At 44.2% G+C, this 27,322-nt stretch overlaps 1 protein-coding gene across 3 annotated transcripts in view; it reads left to right on the plus strand.

The window, feature by feature from the left end:
• The window catches only part of SCML4 (Scm polycomb group protein like 4), an 82,039-nt gene that overhangs the window by 12,430 nt on the left and 42,287 nt on the right, over positions 1-27,322 (plus strand). For all 3 annotated transcript variants that reach the window (XR_010429315.1, XM_064649839.1, XM_064649840.1), the window contains exons 3-5: positions 12,469-12,669; positions 21,369-21,498; positions 24,058-24,258. Coding sequence is in view for 2 of the 3 variants with exons in the window: in XM_064649839.1 (XP_064505909.1) it covers positions 12,469-12,669; positions 21,369-21,498; positions 24,058-24,258 (532 nt within the window). In the remaining variant the exon portion in view is untranslated. The remainder of the gene's footprint in view (positions 1-12,468; positions 12,670-21,368; positions 21,499-24,057; positions 24,259-27,322) is intronic.

The raw sequence follows: 27,322 nt of genomic DNA on the forward strand, positions 1-27,322 counted from the left end.
CTGTGTGTCTCAGTCTGTGCATGGAGACATTTCTGCCTTGGCAGCCATGGGTATCTCTGTAGAACTGTGATGAGTTATCTTTGTTACCTGAATTGTACTAATTAATTAGAAGAAATGTAACCAGGAATGGAAGACATTGCCATTGTACAAATCTCTTGCCAATTTTGTGATACAGACATATAAAAATGACGACAGCTCAAGAATCAGTAAATAATTCAATACATTGTGGGGAAGAAATACCTGCATGCAGGGGATGAACTCTTCCCCGGTCCCACAGTGTGCTGTTCTGGAGGCTCAAGCTGTACTGCAAGAGCATATATGCCTTCTGCTAGTGCTCTGTGTTTGCTCTCTCCAACCACTGTCAGACTTACACAGGGGCCAAACTCTGTGATTAGTTTCCATAACATGCCTGAAAGCTTTCCATAGTTGCCCTGGGGCCTGGTTTGAAAGTGTATCTTCTACTGACAGGCACTTGTAAGCACAAACCAACTGAAAATTCATTCAATGGGACCTTTCATCTGGGTTGTGGGTTTTTTTAAAGAACAGCAAAAGCAGACATTTAATCAGTACAATTTTGCAAAATCTATTGCCCAAGGTATGCAGACTCTGACACACAAGCCAGCTGGAGGGGTTTTGCTCTGAATATTGAGTTTCTAGGTGATGAAAACAGGGTTGCTGCCAAACACTATGTAAAAATCATCTAGAAAACAGAAAATGGTGGTTTGTTGGAGAGGGAAATGGATGAAAACAGCTCTGAAAAGTGAAGGTTAAATATTTATTTAGAAAACAAATTACAGATATAGTCGAATGGGTAAACTTTACTCTAGGTGCTATGTGCTTTAGTAATAAGCCCCAGTTAGCAAAGCTTTGCTCCCCAGTCACAGTGAGCCACTCCTTGTCAACTTGCTGCATGATATTTCCATGGTTCAGTCTTAGGTCCAGAATATATTGCAGTTACCCAGCGTGTTTTTGTTACAGATGTATCCGCTCTGCATTTTGAGTGCCACCTGCAGACTCCCCCAAAGACAGATCCAGTGTCCAGGCAGACAGCAAGGCTGAGAGTGGCCAGAGCTCACCTTCCCAAAGAAGGGCGTGCCAGGGCAAAGTCACAGCTGATGGCCTGAACACCCCCACCATCCTCTGCCAGTCTGCCTAGTGGTCACTTAGGCACCAGAGTTTTTCTGCTGGAGTGGGAACTAGATGGTGGGGTGACTGCTAGTTCCCAAACAGTCCTGGGTAACACAGCAGGCACTAGCAAGTGATGCACATGCTGTTCTTGCTCCTGAACTTAATTAATAAATTAATATACTTTTATTTATGCTGTCCCATTACAATGTTAAAATATGGGGTTTGAATATAAATGTATCTCTCATGTGTGGAAGTGGAAGCTTTCAGCATCTTCAAAATCTGTGGTCCCTGAAATCCCTATAGACAGAAACATAAGAGCTACTCCTGTTTACGCCAGAAAAAAGATGAATCTTTTATAAGTATTATTTCTCAAAATGTAATATAAAAGTGCATCACATCCCTAAGGAGTAAAGTTAACTTTATGTGAGAAATGTGTGAAATTCCTGCCCTCTGTCCAACAAAAGATATTTCCCTATTGACTTTTGTAATATCAGTTCTTCGGATTTAGGGGGTGAATTTGTTTCTTGGGACAGATATCTGTGGTAGGAACATCAGCTTGTATGTACTATCCAGTCAAGTGTGCTGGTTTTGGAAAGAAATCATCACAGAGTCGGTGGCTGGCTATTCTACTAGCAGAATGGGAGGCAGAACATGGGATGATGCAGGAGCAGGGGGACCAGACATGGCTGCTGAGCACCCTGGGTTCCCCAGCTGTGCTATCACTTGTGTGCAGTTGCAGAAGTAGTGGGTTGCTTCTTCAGTGCTCAGACTGCCCGGAGAGCACATTTTAATGGGAAAGGGGGTGGGGGGAGTTTATTCCAAAATAGGCACGTTAGCCCTGGTGATTTCATGCAGTAGACATAATCTGTCAAGGAAGGAAGAATGGAAGTTTTATCCGATATTTTGGGCTCAAGAACCGTGGGGAATGATGGTAATTGTAACCAGGACAGGGGCTGTCTCTGTGTTAAAAGCATATTTACTTGACAAAGTAATTGAGGATGGCAGTATGTAAGCCATAATGAAACACCTAGAACAGCACAGGAAGCAATAAATACCAACACAAAACCAGACCACCTCAAGCTGTTCATTATGACAATTTTCTCTTTTCCAATACAAAATTTGCTCATATTTCTTATTAAACTTAATCTGGGGAAGACAGGGAGTTTTTCAACTTGTTCCAGTTTCTGTGCTAGTGATTCTGTTAACTCCAGATGATTTCAGGGACCAGCCCAGGTTGTCTCCCTGGAGCCTTCTCCAGGCTGAACTCTCTCAGCCTATCTCCATAGGAGAGGTGTCCCAGCCCTCTGATCATCTTTGTGGCCCTCCTCTGGACTCTCTCCAACAGGTCCACGTCCTTATGTTGGGCCCCAGAGCTGGATGCAGCATGCCGGGTAGGGTCACACAATAGCAGAGTAGAGGTGTAGAATCACCTCCCTTGATCTGCTGGTCACATTACTTTTGTTGCAGCCTAGGATATAACTGGCTTTCTGGGCTGTGAGTACATGTTGCCAGCTCATGCTGACCTTCTTGTCAACCAATATCCTCAAGGGCTGCTCTCAATCCAGCTGTGTTGACTGCACCACATAGCTTGGTGTCATCAGAAAACTTGATGAGGGTGTTCTCAATCCCACTGTCCATGTCACCAACAAAGATGTTAAACAGTGCCCATCTCAATACCTACCCCTGAGGAACTCTACTTGTCACTTGTCTCCACTTGGACATTGAGCTGTTGATTGCGACTTTTTGAGTTCAACTGTCCAGCCAATTCCTTATCCACTGAGTGGTCCATCCATCAAATCTATACCTCTCAAGTTTAGCGACAAGGATATCATGTGGGAGAGCATCAAATGCTTAACAGTACAATGCTCAATCAGCGCAAGTGATTAAAGCATTTGGCTTCTGCATAAGACAGAGAAGATCAGAAAGAAACTAACTGCATTCAAAAAAGAAGTTTATGCTTTCTCTGCTAGTCTGAAAGTTGTAGATAAATAAGATATTGCTTTGTGTGCCTGTAGTTCAGGAATGTTACCTTAACGGCACAAGGCCCCTGGTAACAAAGCTAAAGGCAGAAGAGAAGAGGACTTCTGGAAAGCAATCTAAAAATCACACCAGTAAAGTGTGTGATCAGAAACCAGGATGTCTCAACTAGCTTGGCTGAATGTGTGAAACAGGACCTGCTACAATACAAAGCCTAATTTAAATTTAATTGCTGGCTCAGAATCCCAGCCTCAGTTTTATGGGCTGAACATTCATGTATTTTCAGAAAGATTTGTTCCAGTGTCATATAATTAATTACTTAGTGACAGACATACTGGGCATCTTCGAATCTCCAGCACTTGGGATTTGAGCTGGGGAATCTTAGTGTGGAAAATCACATCTGATAGTTCTGGGAGAAAAGAATGATGTGCTCTGCATTACAGTCTTCCCGTTCACTGGAAAAGTCACTTGGTCCTGACTGCACCTGGCCAGAGGCAGGGTAGCAGAGAAGCAGGTGGAGGTTGATTGCAGCCTGGAAAGGCAGCAGCTCTTCACTACACCTCCCTACATCCAGAGGGATGCTGGCAAGGGATGCAGGCTCTCTTGAGCCACCTAAGCAGGAGTATAATGGCTTGGTGAGGAAGTGGGGGAGAGGACCTACCACCTTCTGAAACTGCAGCCTGTCAGCAACAAGGGGACAATGCTCGGATGAGGTGAGGAATGTAAGGAGGTGAAGTGGAGGCGGACTGATAGGAAGACTTGGCAAACAGAGCTTGAAAGTCTGCAGGAGTATCTACTTGTATAATAAATACCAAACTTATAATCCTCAGCCCTCAGCCTGAGATCTCCATCCTGCCTCTCCAAGGTCACAGAAGGGGTTTTATACGGCTCCTGAACTGCACCCCCAGCAGTCCACTTCATTTTACCACCCTCAGGATTTCAGGACAGGGGATTTTAAGAGGGTCTTTTTAGCAAAATGAAATGGCACCTCTGCATACACAGATGCTGAGGCAGGAGGTATAAGGGTAGTGAGAGGAGGGATCCAAGTTCTACGCTGGGACCTTGTCTTGCAAATGACAAACTACAGTCAGAGGCAAAGTTCTGCAAGAGGAATCCCACCCTCTCCTGCAGCTCCTTGCAGTGGGAGACTAAGTCCAGGCATGTTTTCCTTGTTTGTCTTCAATATCAGAAGTGGTGATACTAGCTCGACATAAGAGGGAAGGAAAGAATTGCCTTTGCTTTCTCCCTTTTTTGTGCACATTTGGCTTGCCCACCTCAGCAGAGTGATCCTTGCCACTCGCGTGGCCTTGTTGCATCCATTTTTCACATCTTTCCTTTGGTGCTCTGCCTGTGCTCACTCACTCCCCATAAAGTTTCATTCCCTCAATTCCCCACTACAGGCTACTCATCTGCAACAAAAACGTCAGGCCAAATGAAGAAAGGTAAGATCAGGAGGCGAGGCTGGCCTCGGCTGCTCCTGGGGGTCCCATTCTCACCAGGGTTTTCAAGTTCTTCAGGCTCATTAAGCAAACCTGAGTGAGAGAGGGCACGCAGATACTGCTCTACCTGCTGTCACCAGGGTGCTATCCTTCAAAAGAATGCCTCCTCAAGGACAGCAGTGTCACTGCTGCTGAATTTAACTTAAAAAAATAATCAGGCTGTAAGAAGACACAAGGAACCATTTTTTCTTTCTTTTGCTCTTAGTAACAAGAAAAGGTGCAGACACCATCAATACTTTTTGTCTGAATTTTGAAGAATCCTGTGGGTTTTTTCCTACTAGCTCCCTGCCTCTTCATTATGGCACCCAGATGGGGAGAGAGAGAAGAGGGTAGGGTACAGCTCTGGACACTGCCCAGTTCTTCCCCATCCCAGCACAGCAACTGAAAATACCAGTCATACTTGGTAGGACCTGCTCTCAGCAGTGGAAGAGCAAGCCTGCTGCAGGACCCCTTCTGCCACTTGCAAGCCTGGGGCAGCCAGCAAAGCACCTGTGGCAGAGACGTTGCTGTGTTTTGCTGCACTGAGAGAGGTTTGCCAGAGTAAAAAGATGTTTTCTTGCTTGAAGTCAGTTTGATTTGGATCCTATGGCAAATAATAAAGCGCTGCGCAATTGCCATTGTACTGTAACATTCAGTGAATGTTGGAGCTGGAGACATGCAGGTAGAAAGGGCTGAAACCATCTGCAACAGGAAATGTGCCATTTTCTCAGATGTAAATAGCTAAGCAGCAGTGTGACACCCATGCCCAGACTGGCTGCTGCACCTCCTTCAGTTCCCATGAGGCAGGGTGCACAGTGAAGCACAGCAATTGAAAGAACAGCCTCAGGTAGTTTCCTGAGCAGAAGGAGAAGGATGATTGGTTTTCTATTAATTGGTGCCCTGTAATTGCCTGATTCTGGTGTCTGAGAGGGTGTCAGTTCTCATAAGAATTTTTCTCAGTATGGAAGCTTTTATATTGTGTATTCTGCTTTCATTGTCTCGTAAGAGCACAACTGGCATCTCACAGCTCTGTCTTTACACATTTCCACTACACCTGCAAACTTTTGCACCTCTTTTGTCTTTATGCCCCATTAGATCTGTTTGAAACAAGTCAACAAGTCCAAAAATGAGGAGGGAAGGAGCATCATGAGTTTGTGAATATGTGAACTCCTACTCTGCAGGAAAGTAGACTAAAAAAATGAACCAACTCTTTGCCACGCATATCTCAGGCACAAAATTATGTCACTGAAGAAAAACTTGCCCATCCAACCCTCTCTGGTGCTGCCATCTCCCATAGTGTCACTGTTTGACAAGATGGCTCCATAGATGTGAAGTCTATGCAGTGATGGATGTCAGTATACATTGTTTTGGATGCTGCTACTACTTTCAGTTCTATCAAGAAGAGTTAAATTTTTTTCTGGAGGGAGATTCATGATATAGGGCTACCACATCTAACGAAAGGTTACAGCTAATTAGAAACCCATGTTTTTACAGCCCAACAAAAACCCCACATTCACCCCTATTGTACTTGTACAGGCTTCCCTGTAGCACTAGTCTGTGTACAGAAAACTCACAAATACTTTTTTTGAATACCTAAGGATCAATCTTCTTGGGAGTGGCTTCTAGCAGAAGAAAGGTGTTTGTATTTTCTCCAGCGTTTTCTAAACTGCCTGTAAGAATGGTTAAAAGATAAGATATCTGGCAAAAATAAAGTACTCTAGGAACTATGAGGGGAAACATATAAATTTATCCAAAATACTGAATGTATTGAAATAGGAATGTACTGAAATATTTTGCCCACTTTTTCTTGAGAAAGAACATGTGGCAGTGGTTGGGGTGATGGGAGTGTGACGAGCCTGGACCCTGCTGCAAGGAGCTGTTCTTTTCCAAGGCAAGTTGCTTTGCATGTTTGGTTGTCTTCCAGCCCCTGGAGGAGGTGTTGTGGGGCATTATTGGAGAAGTGAGACATTGAAAGGGTAGTAAATTCCTAACTTGGAGCCTGACAAGGAGGCTGAGACAAACCCAGGAATCTCATATTTCTTACCTGTGAAACTTGAGTTTTCACTTACAAAAAGACAATTCTTTCTTCTGCAATGCAATGTACTATTAACCAGAAATATCAAACACAGAATAAGATAGAATTGGCCACTGTTATGTAGGCATGAGCGACCAAGGGTGGGATTCACATGAGCATTACGGATGCTATAGAGCATCTAGAAAATAATTTTTTTTTTGATTCATTTTATAAACAGAAGAAGCATGTACACAGGACATGATGAGCTTCATCCTAGTGTTAGGTATAAAATAGACAAGTCAAACACAACTTTTAGAAATAAAATTAGTTCTAGTTTAAGACACCTAAATACAGGTGTCTGCAAGAAAGTGACAAATTGGACCTGATCAGTGCACCCTAGAGCCACTGAAGCCACTACAAACTACATTTATATCTGACTCCACACCTCCAACCATACGGGCTATATCTCCACTGACACTGTGGGAGGTCAGACATCCAGCACACACACAGACACCTCTGTATAAGGGTTTGAACGTAGGCATTTAGGTGTCTTCATCTGTTACTGATTTACTCCCTATAGCTAAGTCTGGTTGTCTAAAATAGTCATCTAGTGCCACCTTAGATGACCTGAAGCATCTAAGATTATTTTGGCAGATGACACAGGGTATAAGAGAGATCACAGCTAAAATGACCAGAGGCACCTATACTGAGGTGATGGATGAACTGGGGTTTAAAATTAAGTGGACTGGATCCCCTTTTTGGTTTCCACAGCTAACACAGATATTTGTGTTGTTTTTTTTCTTTAATGATTGGTTTGGGAAAATAGGCCTTTCTACTTTTATCCCGTTGGCTGGAAAATCTCAAAGATTTACATAGAAATACCCTTCCTAAGGTCAAAATGGGTAAGAGAGTCCTTCAGAGAGGCAGCTTCTCATTTCAATTCCCAGAGCAACAGGCAAGAAAAGAGCTTTGCAAATCGCTGTAGAAGAACTTCATGTCATAGATGAAAATTATTCTGACCTTTCTTTGAGCAATGGTGAGATGGGTGTTCACCATGCAAGGTCATTAGGCAATCACATTCAGACATGCAGAGAATATTGGTTCAATGCTTTTATTAGCAAAAATTCCTACTATCTGCTTCACTAAACACTTATCTTTCATTCACTATGCAGTGCTGCTTTGATATTCATTATGGAGAGATATGTAATGCCTCATGTCCCTGAATAATAAATGTATAGAGGTATAAAGATAGAAGTATAGAGGTATAAAAAACCCCAACACCAGTATACAGGCATAAAGCTTGGCTTTCAGACCTGACAGTGTTTCTCATTTTGTTCACCTACTCTGACGACCATCATCTCTGAGCGGTCACAGTCAAAGGGCTGCCCTGCTGTGCACAGAGAAAGAGGGGAAAATAGTCATGTTGCTGTCTGGAAAGTATACTCTCCTTCTCATTCAATAATGTGATATTTCCCCATGAGTGTGCTTGCCTGAACAACAGCTGAAGAAAAGACACACAAGATCACAAGAAGTTTATAATTTTTCACACATTCAGCTGTTGAGTATGTAGATGTCTTCAGGAGTCAAGAATTGGAGGTGGGGCTTCAAATGCTGGCAGGGACTTCTGGGTCAGAGTCCTGAGGTAGCTGGGGGCAATGGCTGTAATGAGAGGGAAGGGAATCCTCCTTCAGCTGCTGTGAAGTAGGCACATTTTCTACCTGACTGAACTCCTGGACCTTCCTTTGGCTTACAGCATGAAAATAGCTTGTTCCTTCCCTGTGTGTCATCCCAGTGCCAGTCTAGGCTCAGGTTTGCATGAGACCTGGTATAAATCAAGTTTAAATGATCATCCTCTGGAACTACTGATATAAAATTTAATGTGGTATTTTTACCTTCAGCCCTTGCAGTTACTGGAATGCAGGTTAAAAGCTGCATTTATTGCAGGCATTTATTTTTATTAAGAACAGATCTTTGCAATCCATCAAAACCTCTCAGCTTGTGAGGAAGTGCACTGTAGCTCTCAGCTGTAGCTCTCAGCTGTAGCTGCCAGCAGCTGTGTTCCTAATCATACAGCATATACACCAACACATGGTGCAAAGCATGGATGGTGCAAAGCATGGGCTGTTGGAAACATCCTACAGGTCACCAGTGCTGGCTTAGGGCATGTTTTCTCTCCGCACCTGGCATCCAGCTGGGACAGACCACTGTGCACAAGGTGCTCCTCAGGATTCTCTGAAGTCCCAGGAAAACCTCTGCTGACAGAAGGGATGAGACTTCATCCTTCCTGCAGTGCTTGCACAGGTGTTGAGGTGAGGAGAGGTGTTTTCCTGCTGCCTCCTGTCTGGGATTTGGTGGGGCAACGTGGAGGGCAGGGTTGGAAATTATATTTCCAGATGACAGTGTTTGGGAGACAAGTAAAGAGAGGTTACCCTGTGCCTGGCTCTGCACTAAGTAATGAGAAGCCATAAATGCAAAGCGATTTCCTACTGTTATTTTTAAACTAAGAATACAAAAGTGACAGACCCAGGTCAGAATGAAGCTGCACCATCCTTGGCGATCCAAAGCTAGTGCCTTTGGAAAAGTACAAGGACAGGGCAAACGTATACTGATTTCCCTCCCAAAATGCTCTCATGGGCTATTTGTATTACAGTGATTTCCTGAACTGAGGCGGTGCCTTTTTTAGTAGCCTGTAATTTGCTTGCTTAAATTTGCCCATAAATTGCATCGAACCCTCGTAACTTGCCTTGAAGCCATCAAGCTTTCCAACACTGAGCTGTGGGTCAAGCCCAGGCTGTGGCAGCAGTCAGAGCTGCCCTAGGAAAGTCATTCCAAGGTTACACACTGACTTTGTTGTGGGACAGTTGGGCAAGCCCTTGTGTCCCTCTGGCCTGTCTGGCCATCCTGCAGTCTGACTGTGTGTTTTTCCAGCCTGCCCAGGAGCTTCCTCCTGGCTGTCATGAGAGGTTGTGCTGTCATCGCCCACTGTCAGGCAGAGGCAGTTCTTGAGTGTCTGCTGTGCTACCCTGCTGCTGGGAAACCCCCTTGCCTTCCAGGATCTACAACAGCATGACAGTGAATGCCACCAAAGGTGCTTGCATTTCCCTTAGGAACAAGAAAGGAGAATCAAGTCACAGCTGGACTTGCATAAGGGTAATAACAACAGCTTATGTATTGAAGTTGTCCTAAAGTCTTTGCTGTATCAATTCCAGTATGTTACACTGAGATCTTTCCATGCTCAGTTCAGTTGGGTCTTGTGTCAAAGCACTGTGTCATAAGTGTCAAGAGCAGGACAAAAAAACTGTGATCGCTAACATTTAGTGTATTTCCTGACCATCATGTATTTAATACTCCAACATTGCAAAAGAAAGCAACATTTCAGTCAAAGAAGTGCTCTAGGTCAGTAGCTCTTTTGTTTTGGGAGCTGGTAACTCTCAAGAGTTTCTGAGGTGACACCATCTACCTTTACCACCAAAGGAGAATCCGATACTGGCAATGCAGTGTGGTCTTCAGTGCAGGTCCATAGCCTCGTCTCACAGCCTCATGGCCACCAACAGCCCACTCTCCAGGAAGCATTCCCTTCCCCAAGCAGGAAGCAAACATGGGCTGGACTTGTCTTCTGCAGCCTCTGCCAAGTTCCTCCACAAAAGATTTATCTTACCAGGCTTTGTTTAAAGCAGACTGGAAAGCAGAACCTGAAGCACTGGGCTTTCACAGTGGGTTTTGGTGCCAAATCCAGCGTAATTGTTGCATTTCCTTTCCCTGCCGAACTCCCTCCTTGCAGATAGCCTGTAATGTAACTTCCTGGGAATGTTTTGTTTTGGGAGATGGAAGAGACACCGAGGGTGTCCCTCAGAAGCATTACAGGGAGGAAAATGCACACTGCTAAGACAGAAGGATGTTCAAGATAGACAGAGCCTTTCCATTTGACTCCTGCTGTGTCAAGCCTGATGCTTTTAACCCTGCAGTCACGCAAGGCTTTTATTTGGTAAAGATCAGAGCCCCATAGCAGGTTTTCAGGGGGTTCCTGAGCTGGCTGAGCATGACTGGAGAGTGAGTGCAACCACAGCAACACTGGACAATATGGTAAATCAGGCACTGCAGGTTTACTCTGATCTGATGTTTGACATTCAGTATTTGCATGAGAGTTTCGGGCAGGTGATGTTGAAGACTGGAAATTTTATAGTCCAATCTGTAAGTCCCACCATATGGAATGGATCTGTCTGAACAGAGGAGATACCTCTAGTGTTATTAAAAACACACAATTTTTAATATATTGCAAATAAATGCATTTACTGAAGGGTTTGGCTGGGAACCTTCTATTTTTTTATCCTACAGCACATTGTGTGAACTACTGAGACGATAAGACCAGCAAAGTGAGATGCTTTTTAGTCAGTCACACTTACAAAGTTTTGACTAGGCAAAACATATTTGCCTTTGAAATAAAGAAGCTCCCAGCTACGGATATTTGTCACTACGGTCCCTTATCGAGTGGTACCCTTCCAACTATGTGGGTAAGCAAACCCAATTTCATTCCCAGAAATGTCAGCTCCAATCAGTCCAATCACAATGGATTCTGAAATTGTGAAATTTGATGTGCAGTGAAAAATTTGTATATTTGATTTTTTTTAGATTTTCTAAAAAATTGTAGTTTTATGTAGTAATAAACAAACCTTTACTTCCTTTGTGGGTTTTTTTGAGCTTAGAAGATGCTCCTGGACCACATCTTTAGGCTTTTCTCTGTAGCTGAGAGGGCTATGAGCCTGCTTTGTAAAAGTGGAGGGCAGGGAGTCTTCCATTATTACTAGCCTGAGGGAGCATGAAATTGAAAATATTTGCCATCACAAGGCTTATGATAAAAGCATGAGAATTGCTCAGACCCTTATGTCCGGTGAGGTATACAGGCAGGACTGGGACTAGTGTTCTGCCCACGAGCAGGAAATCAAATGCCTGGACAAATCAACATTTGAAAACGTATTTTAGCAGCTGGGTTTTTTTTGTTGACCTTTGTTAGTATATGACCCTTACTAGAAGCTGTGAGGAATGTCATATATTCCCTTGGTACTCTGTGCATGGTTGTATATTTTTTTTCTTTATTAAAATCTGGACAGAGGAAAATGGACCAGATTCCACTCTTTTACTCCTGCTCAACTCCAGCAGCTGCATGGAGTGGTGGTGAAGTAACTGCTTTAATGCAGCACATCCAAAAGCCCACTAATAACATGTATGATAAGAGATCTTATAAAAGTGCAAAGAGTAAATGTTTGGCAATTCTCCTCTAACATGGCTACCTTGTGCCAGCGAACTCATGGTCCAGTACAACCTTTCCTCTCAAGAGTGCTGTGTACAAAGATGAGGGAAGTCCATTTTGGCATTGGTAGTACTTCTGAGGTGAGGCAGGATTTGCAGAACCACAGAATTTGGGGGAAAACATCAGGTTGGCAGGGACCTCAGTGGGTCATCTACTCCAAACCCCCTCTGAAAGCAGGCACTGACTGATGGCTGCAAGCTCATGCCTTCATCATGCTTATCTGCAGGATGCAGGTCAAGGTGCTTATTGTGGAGTTTACCTGTCGGACATCTGCAATAGGCACCTCAGCATCTGAGCCAGCTCCCTCTACTGTACTCATGGTCAACAGAGAGAAAACAGGAATCATAAGGGGTTTGTTTAGCTTTGGAGAAGCTGAGCCAGCTGTGGTCAGGTGAATCTCACTCAGGAACACACATCTGTGGTGTATTTCTTGCTCCTTTTTGATAAATGGTAACAGGGAAAATAGCAGCATTGAGAAAACTGCCTTTGGATGAAAAACCTAAAATGAAAACTAAACTAAAAGCACTTTTTTTTTTTCCTTTTTTTTTCTCTCCCTGGGGCAGATGAGCCACCTGCCATGCCTGGACTCCAGCCTGGCCGTTGAGGAGATGCAGTCCCCCAGAATGGTGGGGAGGAAGAGAGGGCGGCCCCCGCTCCAATCAGCGCCCATCAAAATGGCTGTTCACAACCTCTTCCCGGCACCGGCTGGGGCTTTGCCCATTGTGAAGATCCCAAAGAAGAGAGGGAGAAAACCTGGACACAAGGTAGATACGTGATTTTCACCGCCTCCTGCTGGTTTTCAATATATTTCCTCCTGGAATTTCAGTTGAAATGCAGGAATGGAGGCAAAGTTGTGCAAGCATGGGGCAGAGCAGTGCAACATAAAAGAAGAAAAGATGGTTTCTCATCTACCTGAGCTGGCAAAAAATAGAGGGAATCTATTTTTCTAAAGTTTAAAGTTATCTTAATTTGGGTTGTGTGAAAATAAGTTGTCTTCCACAGTGTTGTGTGAGATGGCTGCACACCTTCAGGGAAGGGTTTCTCTCTCATTTGTCACTTTTATCTTCTCTCTCACTAACAGTGATTAGAAATTGAACAAAACGAATGGAAAAGGAAACAAATACAGGAGAGTGGAAATGAAATGAGAAAAAAAAAGCTAATTTCCAAAGCAAAAAGTAAGAAAGGGACATTTTAGAAAATAACGAGATTTCAGTGATTATTTGTTTTTTCACTTTATGGGATAATCATGCCCAGCTCTCAACGCAACCTCAGTGTGCAGGCAGAGCTAAAGAAAGACAGAAACCCTGAGCACCTTAAGTCCTTCCAATGCTGTCAGTTAGCTGAGTCTCACCTGCAAGTGGGCTCAGCACCAGCGGGAGCAGCACCACAGTTATGCCCCAGAGCAGGCAAAAATGGGACTGTGATGCTGAGGGGAAAATTTATCCTAGAGAGTGAAACTTAGCTATGTTAGTGAGGGGTCTTGTGGTCAGCAGATTGCTCTGTTAATCTCTCCATCTCTGTCCGCAGCCAACTGGGGGGCCGGTACATGTTTGCCCTCCCTGTTCCTTGTTTTTATTGGGCACGGATACAGACATGCAGACTGTTACACAAGGAGGGTAAATTGCTGACTGTCAGAAAATAATAGCTGCTTAAGTTCCTGATGTCAAGACAGAAAAGCAAATAGAACAATCATGGCATGCACAAGGCTGACCTAGCCTTTCCTAGAGAAGGTCTTGGCCTCGGGTGTTGCTTTGCCCTTCCCTGGGTCTCTCCTGTCATGGAGGGCAACAAGGTCCCATGCATGGTGCTGCTGGCTGAATTCCTTGGGTTTGGGCTTTATCTAGAGCAAGCTACCCTCATCCTTGTCTTTCCCTTTTCATCTCCTGCCAGAACTACTTCCTCCTATCCTCTAACCTCCATCCAGCCTCTTCTCTTCTTTCAAGGCCTGCCCTCTTAACCATGCTCTGCATCCTGTTTCCAGAATCCCCTAATCCTTGGCATCCTGCTGTGCAACACCTACTCAACAGCCATCAGTACCTCAGTCTTTAGTGTTTTACCCTCATCCTCTGCCTTCTCCCATATCTTTCCATGCTCTCCCAACTTTATCCATACTCCTCTCTGATATGGGGACACATTTTGAAGTTTCAGTGTTGTGTGTGCTGAGAACAGACTTTGCATGACTAAGAAACAGTTCCAGCTGCAGTTTCATATTTGAAAAGCTTTCACTTTGATAATGTGAATGATGTAACAGCAGCAGCCAAGCAAAGCCAACCTGACAGCAGTCAGGTGCCCCTTTTGGGATTACCATGGAATTTTATAGTAGTCCAAAATAGAGCTGCATGTCCAGAGAAAGACTGGGGCAAATTCCCTAGTGTTTTGTAAAATGTGAAATATGGAAATACTTACTATTTTTCACTTCTGTATTAGGACAAAACTCCAGGACAGAAACATCTGAATTGCTTTACTTGGGGTACTTGTTATTGCAAGTTCATTATTTAATATATTTATTTACTTTATTCGTTTCAAGTAATTTAATTATTATCAGCAAAGCTGCATGACTTGTAGGCTCTCTAGATCAGAATCATCCAAGTCTGGAATAATAATATTTTGAAGATCTGGTGAAATTAAGTCTTTGAGGTGATTAAGTGATTTGCCAAATACCACAATGAAACTTTGTATGCAGAGTTTCATCAAACACGATCCCTTCTGCCCCTGCTTGTCCTGGTGACCCCCATTTCTTACTCCTGCATTTACATTTGATCTGTAATTCGACAAAAACAAAGCTGGGCAGTATGTTCTGTTCTACCCCAAATGTACCCATCCACCTGTGAAAAAGTCTTTCACCAACCACCACATATCTGTAAACGGGAGAAATGGGAGACACATTCCCTGAAATGCTGTTGTAATGCTGTGCTTTGGACCCACATGGCCAAGCACTTGATTGCTGTGTCCCCCTCTTCTTCCGAAAGGAAGCTTTTCCCCCAGCTGGGTACCACACACTCCTCCTCTCTGTCCCCAGGCACTTAGAAAGGAGGCAACAGCATTCCTCCTTCAGCAGGGAATCTGGGATGATGCTATTTCTTGGTGAGTGATGGCAAGTAAAGAGGCATCCTCCTATAGCCCGATGGCTTAGGTTGAAGGAGCTGGCACCCATGAGCTGCAGTATCCGTGGCATCTGGCCTGGTGCTGTTTATTTGCGTTATAGGATTCATACACTGAAGTGATGTTTTCTGTGAGGCTCCTCTGTATGCTGTGTGACCAGCTGAAGTGAACCCCTCTCTGTCAAAAACACTTCCCCAACGTGAGTCAAAAATTACATTTTTTTGATGGGGAACTCTAGCTTGATTTAATTAGCTTGATAATTGTATGACTTTCAGATACCATGAGACTTAAATGCATTTTAAAAAATTATTCCCTGCCCAAATGGCAGACGACCAAATTCTTTATAGGAACCAGATAGCTGAATTATTACAGAACAGATGGGAAAATACTTCTGAATATTTAGCAAACTAGGAATTTACAGCCTAGATTTAAATTTATTTTGACTGAGATGTGAATAACAGATATTTTTCATCACATGCTTTTTATAGACAGGTGACCCATTGCCATTGATATTAAAGCAAATATCTGTGTCTTCCTAAAATTACACTTCATCACACTTCACCACCAAGAAAAGTCCTTTTCCTTGCTATCCTGTTTATTTTTTCGCAGCTTTGGCTGTAACATTTCATCAGCTGTTTTTCCAAAAACTGTTTTGTACCTTATGTGGAGCTATTTGCCATCAAATATTACATTCTTTCTGATTGTCTGAATGTCTCGGAAAAAGCTTATTCTGGCAGCTGGGGAGAGGGGAGAGGTTAGTAGATGGATGGGTTTTATTTCTCTGGCTATGAGTGAGAGAAGCCCTGAAGAGCTACCTAGAAAGCCTGTACGAGGGAAGGGTTTGTTAACATCGTGCAGGGATTCACGGTGTTAGAGAACACCAGAGGGACACGCGCATGGGACAGCACTGCAGCAAAGACCACAACATCCCTCCCAGAGGCCAACAAAGTGGTGGTCCCATATGAGCAGCTCAAGGGCAGTTTGTCCTTCTATGCAACCAAAGCAAGCTCCCATCTGAGGAGGTGGCCCCAGCTCAGATCAGCCAGAACCTTGCAAGCTCCTGCCAAGCGAGGTGGGCAGCAAAAGTCACATAGTGGAGTGCCAATTTCCATTGTGGGGCATAGATTTCCCTACTGCCCTCAAAGTCACTACTAATGATGACAAATAAGCAGTTAGGATTTGGATACGCTGGAAATGAGATTGCACAGACAACTTTAAAAGTGCCCTGATTCACCTGTCCTATGATACAGCCTTGGATTTCAAAGTTCTGTGTGCTCATGTTAAGGTTACCTGCCTCATTCACTGCAAAACACTTAGGGGATGCAGGAGTGTGTAGGATGTGTGCAGACTCGCTTGCATTATTTGCTGTGCAGAAGAAAGGTATCGCATGACACAAGAAGAAAAGGTGGGAAAGACCTTGGATTGTGTTTTGCCTTTGCCAGGGTAGCACTGACCTCTCTGCCCCAGCAACTGAGCTTGTCTTATGCTGTCTCCTTACTCACCAGCAAATGCAGAGACTCTGTGAGGTTTAGCCATGGACCCCAAGACATGTACTCAGAAGCTCTGCTTTCAAGGAGCAGGTTTAATGGCAACCTGCTGTCCAGCCATCAGAAGTCCACATGACAGGACCAGGCTGACTAAGGCATTCACCTTTGTACTCATCTCTGTGCACATTTGCAGGGGCTGGAGGTGGTTTTCTCTCCAGCAGCAAAAGCTCTCATGGCCAGGAGTTGCCTCTGCCCTCCTGTCTGGAAGAACACCGGCCCATTGGGGGTGAGAAGAATTCCAGCCTTTTCTAGCAAATGCTTTTTCAGGACAAGGGACAAGTGGTGCAGAACAACTGGGAGCCATAAAGATGAGAACCTATGATCGAAGTGGTTTAAGAAATCTGCAAGGAAAATTTGTATTATTCATCATGTTTCTTTCCCATGTATTTTATTATACAGGTTGGCAGAGAACTTGTTCAGAAGAAAAAAAAGTTGCCTGGGAATGTTCTTCACCCGCTCACTTTTTTTGATGTGGGATGACAGAAATACTAGCTAGATGAATTCTGACTGCTCTGTGTGCAGATTGTAGCAAAACCTCCAGGACTCAACAGGGTCTTCCTCATCCACAGTCACTGCATACTCAAACAAGCTTGTGGGCAGCATCTATGGCACAAAAGCCCACACCCTCTCTGCATGTAAAGCATGGTGACTTTGGTGAAGTAGACACACTAATTTCCTACCCTAAACCCCTGATCAGCTTTCTCTGATCTCTTTTCCAGGGTAGAGAGTCCGTAACAGTGGGCTGTAACTGTGGTTGGTTGTAGATCTTGTTTTAAAGCAACCATTGCTTTTACATCTCATGCTGTGCCTATTAAAATTTATGACATTTGATATTCAAAAGCTGATTCAAATGCCTTACCAAGAGGGTTTCCCAGAGTGCTCTGACAGATTTCCTCTGTCTCCTTTTCTCTTCTCTTTCTGTCTCTCCCTTTTTCACTGTTTTTTTTCACTTTAGTGCATATGTACTCTCTACTGCCAAGCACTCAGTCAGTCAGCTGGTTGGTTGGGTTGGCTTTTCAATAGCAAAGGATCAGTCCAAGAAAAGACATCTTTAAATGGAATGCTTGGATATTTACACATCATGATATTCAAGGACTACTTGCAGTTTCAGTGGCCAGGATGTAGCTAAGCTATGTTTGCTAGTGTACTGTCCCTTGCAATAATCAGGCAGTGTTTTATTTTGATTTAATGAAGGCACCTTCTCTGCTACCCCTAGTAAAATGGCATTTATCTGTACTCAGAGGCTCTAGAGCACATTCTGTTGCAATTAATTTTGCAGCAAACTGTTTGCTAAAACAGGAAACTGCCAAGAAGGGGCTTCCATGCTTAAGAGTTTACACAAGTCTTGCCCTCTGTTTATTTGCTCTTGAATATAAGCCTGCCTAGGCCTCCGAGAGCCAGATGGAGAACGAGGTCTACTGGACATTGTCCTGCATCCACCAGGCTGATGGTGTTGGTGAGGCAGTGTACGGTGTTGGTGGGTCAGCACACACTCACGAGGTTCAAGGGCTAGAGAGGGGACTTGTGCACCTCTGTTTGGGACTGCAGGACTGTGAGCCATTAAGGATATTAAGGAGCCAACATGCAAGTGAAACAGAAGTCATAGGGTGTGCTGTCTCCAGAATAGTATCTATATAGCTAAATGTGTGTGTGAGAGCATATACGAGTTGCTGGACTTTGTCCAGAAAAGGACAACAAAGCTGGTAAAGGGTCTAGAGCACAAGTCTTATGAGGCATGGCTGAGGGAGCTGGATTGTTTAGCCTGGAGGAAAGGAGGCTCAGGAGGGACCTTATAGCTCTATATAATTACCTGAAAGGAGGTTGGGGGGGTGGTCTCTTTTCCCAGGCAGCAAGCTATTGGACAAGAACAAATGGTGTCAATCTGTGGCAGGGGAGGTTTAGGTTGGGTGTTGGGAAAAACTTGTTCACTGAAAGGGTGATCAAACATTGGAACATGGGAAGTGGTGGAATCACCATCATTGGAAGTGTTCAGAAAACATGGATGTATGGTGTTTAGGGACATGGTTTAATAGTGTGTAAGGACTTTAAGAGCACAGTTACCTGTCTCAAGCATTGCTAAGGACACAGAAGGACTTTGTCATGAGATAATCACAGTGTCGAGTGACAGGATGGTGATAACTGCAGGCCTGGAGAAGGTGAGGTTTGGTTAGCACATCCTAGATAATGCATCCAGACAAAAATTCCTGTAGTGGTAAGCTGTGTAAAGAAGCAACTGCTTGTATGTGTATCACCAGTCAAACAAGGATCAGCACAACTTATGGGGCAGATGGCATCTCTGATCAGCAAAACTCCCCCCTGAATAAGCCTCTGTTGATACCTGGAACTTGAACTGTAAATTAGGCCACCCTGATGGGAACTTGAGATAAGATAAAAGTGGTACTATTGTCTGGGGCTTATCTCAGACCTAGGGGGAGGTTAAGAAAGCCGGGAGGGGGGGGATGAAGTGGGGGTGGAGGAGAGGGGGGGGAATAATGTATCACTGATAATGGACACAAAGAATACAGAATTTATGGGCCACAGGGAAAGTCAGCTCAGGAACTGTACTGTAATCAGCTCCAACTGGGCAAAAGGTAGTTCCAGCAGGGGCAGATTGCAATCACCAATCACAACCCCCCAAGTCAAGAAATTCATGGACTCAAAAGAAGAGAAAGACTGATCATGCAGACTTATGTTTAATCAATGGAATAAGAGAGCTCTCTTGAGTTCAATGAGCATTAATTCCTTTGTTTGCAAAAATGCATAAATAGTTAAAAGTTTTGAACGACCTCAGGACCCCACACCACTAAGAAGCCCAGGATCCACGGGTGGTGACTGTCTTCTGCTTAATCTGTCTCTGTCTTCTCTTTTCTATTTCTTTTTATCTCTCTACCTCACATTTTATTGTTAAATAAAATCCTTACTATTGATTTTAGCATATGGTCTAGTTTGCACCTTAATTTGGACAGGGGCATCTCTCACTAATTGGATCTTAACAGGATGGTCTTAGCAGTGTGAGGTTAGTGGTTGGACTCGATGATCTTAGAGGTCTTTTCCAACTTGAATGATTCTGTGATTCTATATATACAAGTGTATATGTACATCTCTCTATAAACGTATATACTTTTATATATGTATATAGTGAGTACAACTGCACATATGAATATGTGCATTATTCACATATGCATATATGTGTATGATCAAAAACAAGCCTGTCAGAAAAAACAGCCCCTGTGTCAGGCTTCTGACACAGTTGCCAGCCCACTTTACCACAGAAAAGTGAGTAATCAACATGTTGCTGTAGAAAATAATAAATAATGCTGCTTCTCACCTTCTCACATGGAATAAATCCCAAACTGGATGGAGACCTTGATTTTTGAAACTCTATTCCACTCCCATCTTTTTTAATTGCATGGAAAACAAACTGACAGCACTTTGTTGCTGGTCATTCCTTATCCCAATCTGAAGGCAAGACAACCCTACGGAAACAGGACAAGGCAGGCAGCTGAGAAGTGACACTAGCAAAGGGCCAGCTCAGGGTCCCTCATACTCTATGACTGCCATACAGCAGGAGGTCGAATTCGTAGTGTATCTTAGATTCACTTATTGAACATTTTCTCCCTTGTTCAGTTTGAAAACAAAGGGGTTTAGCCTGGCCCTGGGTAGGCGGTGGTAAAAACTCACTTGAATGTCGGTAAATCCAACAGCCTTCCCTCTCCTTTCCCCAGTTTTATGATTTTTTAGCATTATACTGAAATGAGCATTATTTTAGACAGTTGTACTCAAAATCAGAGACAACGTGAATCTTCATCCAAAATGGCTTCTAGTCTCCACCAGGAATTGTTTGTTTTGTAGGCAGTGGTCTGACTTAATTTCTACTTCAAATATACTTTGTACATTATACCAAGCTTGTGTATAAGCTCTGAGAGAAGCTCTTCAAATTTAACAGGACTAAAAATCCCTTTTCCTTCTTACTCTTATCACTTACAGCATTTTCAACTTTGTCCACTGAAAAACAACAGAAGCAAAAAAACCACCTCAGCTCAGTGTAGTATATGTAAATATGTAAACATGTATGGCTCTCTGTTTTCCCCCTGCTTCCCTTCTTAGCAAAAGAAAAGGCAAGAGTGGTACCTTCAGGTCACACCCATCACATCAGCCCTTTTAAATATGAGGACCTGATCATTGCTTGACTGGTGAGATGTTGCCAGGTACTACCAGTGTAAAGACATAGTGATATTGCACCATAAATTTCCATCGTGTTTCACTTCTCCAAGCAGGGCCGCAGGTCACAAAGATCACTGGGTGCAACAGTGCAGCAGTTTGTATTTACTGCCTGGTAATAACACACTATGGACCACTGTCTGAGCTTATTTACATGGGTGTCAGCCCAGAGTAGCCACTTGGTGCCACTGGATTTACGCAAGATTTACACCTGTGCAACTAAGAGCAGAATTTGGCCCTAAATTATGATGTAGTTAAATACCCCATGTTTCTGAGTTGCAGATCATTATTTACACCCACATGAAATGGGTTGTAAAATGCCATTACGTTGATTTGTTGGAGTGTTAGACTCAATTTGCTCAGGCGTAAATAACTGCCCGGTGGGTGGCATAATATTTGCATCCTGTAGCTTAAGGCGTTGCTGTCTGCTGCAAATCAGTCAGGCTTCAGGCTCCAGTATCCTCGTGAGAGCAGAATGGATGCTCCTGGCCTGGAGAAAGTGATGCAATAGCAGACTGCTGAGTGTTCATGGGGCGTGACATACATGGAATAAAACTGGAATATCTTTTGTATACTTCCATTATTTTTTGCAGCTGAAGTCTCGTGTCCTGATGACTCCCTTAGCAGTCTCTCCGCCGAGAAGCACACCAGAGCCAGATATTAGTTCAATCCCTCAGGATGCAGCTACAATACCCGACTCGGACACCCCGCAGTCTCTCACAGGTACTCAGCCTCAAGTGCTCCTTGATCGAGGGGTGAGCAGGAGTCATGGGCTGACAGCCAGATGATGTGCTTCCCAGAACAGGTGGAGCTCATGAAAATGGGGTGTTTGAAGATTAGTCTGGCAACCAGTGACAAAGAGCAGAGGTATCCTGCAAGATTATATTTTGACTGCCATGTGTCAAATTTAGTGGAGATGTCAGTTCCATTCCTCTTGAAATGGGAACTTGAAAACTCATTAATGCTCCATTTTATACCCAATACTCACCCCATCTAATATGTTGCAATGACCAGACTAAATCCCTGTATGGACATGAAGCATCTGTTACAGCTGTGGGGAGAAGAAGAACAGAGGAGCCATGGTCTGACTGTAGGCAGTGTTACCAGCACATAAACCTCAATGCCTTATCACAGCAGCAGTAGTCCTGAATGTAGTCAGAAAACACAACCTTATTCTTTTTTTTGTTTATACTATCAGAAGTGACATAGGACAATGCTTTTAAACTGATGTAAATGAGAAGAAAATCAACAAGACAGTTGATTTAGCCTGAGATTTCAGCAGAGAAATGGATTAGATAACATTAGAATCTAAACACAACACATAAATCCCATTATTTCTTAGTTGGGATGCACAGAGGAGAAGTTTTCCATCTGCTCTGGTGGCAGAATGACACTAAACACAGCGACAATGACGATAATAATATATTTTATTCTCATTTATCCCTTCACATACAAAGTCTGCAAAGCACTTGGCAAACATCAGCCGAGTGGTGTTTCACAGCACTGCCCTGAGAGGTGTGCCTGGGGCTGCTTCTGAAGGGGGATAGGGAGGCACAGTCCACACCAATCCTACCAGATCACAGGCTGGTGGCAAAGGCAGAGGTTCTGTGAGTCTTTTCAGGCTCTGTGGATGCAGTGCCCCACATCTCTTTCTGCCCACCCCCATGGCACCTCTTCTCCCAGTACCTTCCCAATGGTGAATGCAGCCTCCCACCAGAGCAGGGTTTGCAGGAGATGGAGGGAAGCTCAAGCTGGCTTTTGCCTGCCTGTCTGCACCAAAAGGACCATAGGGACCCCTGCTCCCCAGGGAGGGACTCAGCACACTGCCTGCAGGCTGCAGAGTCTCTCCCACAGCTGCAGCTGACCCCTGACAAAACCAGTCAGGGTCACAGCAGAAGTCACACGCTGCAGATTTGTTTAGGTGGGGCACGCTGGGAAAGCTGCACTCTGACATCCCCCTCCAATTCATGCATGCTGCTGCTGTATTTTAGTGCACTATTCCTTTGTTTGTTTGGCACTTGAAAGGTGTAAAGTGGTATATAATGATAAGCATGATTGCTATTATACTCCTGTTTACCCAGGATATACTGCTTGAGCCCCTTCTGCTGTTCCCTGCTAGATGGGGTAGCAGAGTGCACTGTGACAGTCACACTAGATTTTCATTACAGTGATGCAAACCATAAATTATTTCCAACTTTACACAGCTGTCATCATGTCCTCCACTCCGCTTGATGGGGTTTTTTTGTCACATATCTGATTTCTGTCAGAGGGTAATGTTATATTGTTTGAGAGATGACAGCTCGAGCACACTCAGCCAGCTATTATAATACATCTCACTTTAGCCTGACTTAAAGCTGTGTCTTAGTTGCCCTTAGTTACTGCAGCGTTATCTCCACTTTCTCCAAGATACAGCTAGCCTCAGCCAAGTTTAAAATAAGTTCATCGTAGTGAGGAGAACACTGATCTTCTGGCTATTGATGGCAGGCCTAATGGTATGTAGAAAAACTGCCTCTGCAGGCAATGGCTTATGAGAGGAGGCACGCAGGGCTTGGCTGTGGAGAGGCTGGTGCAGATCCCCTCACAAGACCCCCTGTGCAGCACAATCTCTCTGCTGTGGTTCCTAATGGGGATGGAGCACTGCACACCATGTACAGTTTCCCTTGATACAACACAGTTTGTAGAGTGCTGGGTTGGACATGGAGGGTCAGGAAGATCCCAAACACCAGAGTCTCTGCTGTGGCACTGTGCAGCTCAGCGGGGCATAACCCTCCAGAAATTACAGCTGCATTAGTGTCAGAAGAAGCAAGGGTCCGAAGTCTTTCCAAAACTCAGAGCAGTGCTTCTCAGAGTGGCTCTCAACAAACCAGTGTAAACATACATAGAGAAAGTAAAATAAACAACTCCAAAACACACCTTGGGCTGGCGTTCACCCCTTGTTGTGAAGTCTCCCTTGTGAGTCACTGTCCTGCACTCCCAGGGCATTTTTCTGGTCACAAGCTGCATGGACAAGGCAGACTTAAGAGCCGAGGCATACACAGGAGCTTCTTTAGATGCATGTAGCTTATCCTAAGCTGTGACACTGAGCTAGACCTAAACTCATCTTGCTTTGCTTTGACAGTGAGTGATCAGTGTGAGGAAGTCTGGCTCTGCCATCGCAAATGGCAACAGTTCAACAGTGAATGCAAGAACTTTGAAAATAAATAGAAATGTATAACTCTAGTATTTTCTAGGATGCTCTCAGGACTGCTTTGTAATAACTTTGTTGGGATTTTGTGTCTACAGTCTGCATTTATGTCAACAAACAAGCGAATCCGGGGCCGTACCTTGACAGAAAAAAGGTGCAGCAGCTGCCAGAGCGCTTTGGGCCAGAGCAGCCATCGGTGGCCCTGCAGCACGCAGTGCAAGCCTGCATCGACTGTGCGCTCCAGCAAAAGGTGGTCTTCTCCCTCATCAGGCAGGGCTATGGAGGAGAGATGGTGTCAGGTAAAGCATCTTTGTAAGGGGTTTGTGGCCAGCAGGGAAGTGCTTGAATTCTTAACCTAATCCCCAATCCTGACTGCCCTGGCTGTCCCGTTCACATCAGTGGGCTGGTAACCAGCTTTGAACATCACTTACACCTTTGTAAAATGAGCTGCTGCAGGAATTGCCTTGGCACCAGACGAAAGAATATCAGTAAAGTGTATTGCAGTGTTGTTTCAGGAGAGGAGCTTCAAAATCCGGCATTTACCACTCTTGGGAACAGTTCTGGGGCCTGGGGTGTGAGCTGAGGATTTCATGCAGCCGTACAAGAATGAGCAGCAATGCCAGCCCACTCCATGACATACATTATCACCACAAGTACACATGCATGCCTCATGCAATAAGGGTGGTAAAACACTGGAACAGGTTGCCTGGAGAGGTAATGGATGCCCCATCCTTGAAAGTGTTCAAGGCCAGGTTGGATAGGCCTTGGAGCAATCTGATCTAGCTGAAGATTTCCCTGCTTACTGAAGGAGGATTGGACTAAGTGACTTTTAAAGGTCCCTTCCGGATAAAACCATTCTATGACTTTGATTCTATGTTGCTCTAAAGGACAATTCTTATGGAGTTCAGCTGGTGCATCCTGTGCCTGCAGTTCATGAGCCAAACCTGCTCTCAGCTGCAGAAATTGCAAAAGTTCCATGGCAATTCCCTGTGCAGCAGGACTACGCAAGTATATCAGAGAGAATCAGAGATCAAGGGGAATTTCCCAGGAGTCCCTCATCTTCCTGCGGTGGCACTTCTTGCTGTGTCCTGATGAGTCTCCCGTGTCCCACACTAAATACCCTGGCCTGGCTCTCAGATTGAATATGAATTTTTTTTTTTAATCACAGCTAGACTTTTGTGTCACAACACTGTTTTGGCACATGGGATGCTGTGTGAATGAAACAATGGTGGGAATATGGAACAGAACTCTCCAATAAGATGCTGCAAATGAGTCAAGCCAAGGACTACAAATCCAGTCTCACAGGGACTGCAGCTGCTCAGCTGTGCCATTGGGATCTTCTTGTGTGGGAGCCTAAGCGCTGGCCCTCTGTGCAACATATAAATCCTGCTTCTTCCCTCTCCTCTAGTTCTCTCTCATCACAGGTGTGCCTTCCCTATGGGACATCAGAAATAGTCTGAGAATGATCCAGACTTGTTCACAGAAACATGAGATGAAGCAATTTAGTGCAAATCTTCATTTTTGCCTAGTTCTGTGCTGCATATATGATTTTCATTACAACCAGGAGAGTCACATTATGCACCAAGCCTGCCAAACTCGGTTGCAGTTCCTCTGAGCTGACTCAACTTCAGCCTCGAGTTAAAAGCACCTGGGCAGCATTGCTCCCAGCCTCATGCTTCTTCTAATCATCAAGGAGGGGTGAATGGCCTCCTAGTCATGGCATGGCTCTGCAATTGCACCTCACTCCCAGCCCAGCAGCAGTGAAGACAAATTTTATCACAGGCTTTCCAATCTTCCCATGGCTTGACTCACAGATGTTCAACTGGCTGTGGAGCACGATCCCTCACAGCAACTCAGGCCAACAGGAAATCTCTGAAGTTATCCCCAAAATTATAAGTCTAACGTTATGATTTGTACTTGTTAGCAGTGATGGGAGGCTGTAGGATTGGGAAAAAATCTCCCAGGTGGAGGAGTCCAGGCAGCCATATCATGTAGTCCTTTCTACAGACCTGTTGACACTGTATGTGTCCTGCTATAACTGATTCTGGTGGGTTTGTTGTGACCCCTCCACCTCTCTCAGGTTCCTGGCTAAACATATCCCCTGACAGCTTTGCCTAGGAATTTTAATTGCTCTTTTCACTCCCCTGAGTTCAATTTTAGATGTATTTGTGGAGAGCTGCCCTCATCCTGCTAGGCTGAAATACACAGTTTCTTTCAGGTGAGGACGATCTCTGGATTAGTGAAAGGAGGGCAAGTGTTTTACCACAGTCCTACACAGAAGCATGGTGATGGCTGCAGTGTCACAGAGGAAATTTCTGTCCCCTGAATATTGCTGTGGTGGGCCTGTGCACTTCTGCAAGTGTGAATTCACCCTTTTTGAGCCTGGATGACCAGAGTGGTTCCCATCAGTCCATCTCAGGTTTCACCAGGACTTTATATAGTGGCATTAACAATCCCTTTTCTCTCCTGGAAATGCTTTTTTCTACATCTACTTGAAGTGTATCTGACTTTTTATCACTGTGTTACCTCAGTGACTTATGGTCATCTGGTGAGCTTGTTTCATCATTTCTTCTCTCATCAGGTTGTACTGAGTCTCCTCAAATAGTTATGGATGGCTGTGTATGTTCTAGAATTTTTTTCTACTAATTTTTGCTATTACAGAATTCAAAATTAGTCAATCCTTTCTGTGCAATCTTCCAGTCTTCTTTTCTATCGATAATGTCTTCTAGCTTACAGCATCCACAAAATCTTTTTGTGCCAGTGCAGACTACCACAGCTCCCTCTCCAGGACTTGAAGTGTCCTGCCAGCAGGACACTTCTTGACCCACCTTTCATATGCAATGATTTCCAGTTTAATGAAAGATCCCTCACATTTTACTGAATTCTGGATAGAACACAACTGCCAGCCTTCCCTTGCCTATAAATGCAATTAACTCAGTAAGTACAGATCCACGATGAAGCTGTTCCCTCTCTCTTCAGTACAACCTTGGTACATTTTACTCATTCACAGCCATATCTTTAATTATCTCCCCATAATCTTTTAAAACCTCGAGTATTGCTGAAGACAGCCAAATAGCCCATCACTGTTAGTGATCACTGCAGATCACTTTCTTTCCCCTTCCTTAGACCAGGGTATCATAATTGTCTCCAATCACACAATACAGTTTGCAGATGGATGCATATATTAGAAGTCCTTGCACTGCTGGCCATGCCAGTCAGCATCTTTCAGCACTCTAGGGGGAAGGTGATTTGGGTCACACAAACTCAGCTCCTTAAGCTCCTCCAGTTTGTTATGTGCCTCAGGTAAGGTAATTATGCAAAATATTTTAAGGCATGCAAACACTTGAGTAAAATCATTTCCCT

Source organism: Pseudopipra pipra, chromosome 3 (genome assembly GCF_036250125.1).
Source record: "Pseudopipra pipra isolate bDixPip1 chromosome 3, bDixPip1.hap1, whole genome shotgun sequence".
Lineage (NCBI taxonomy): Eukaryota > Metazoa > Chordata > Aves > Passeriformes > Pipridae > Pseudopipra > Pseudopipra pipra.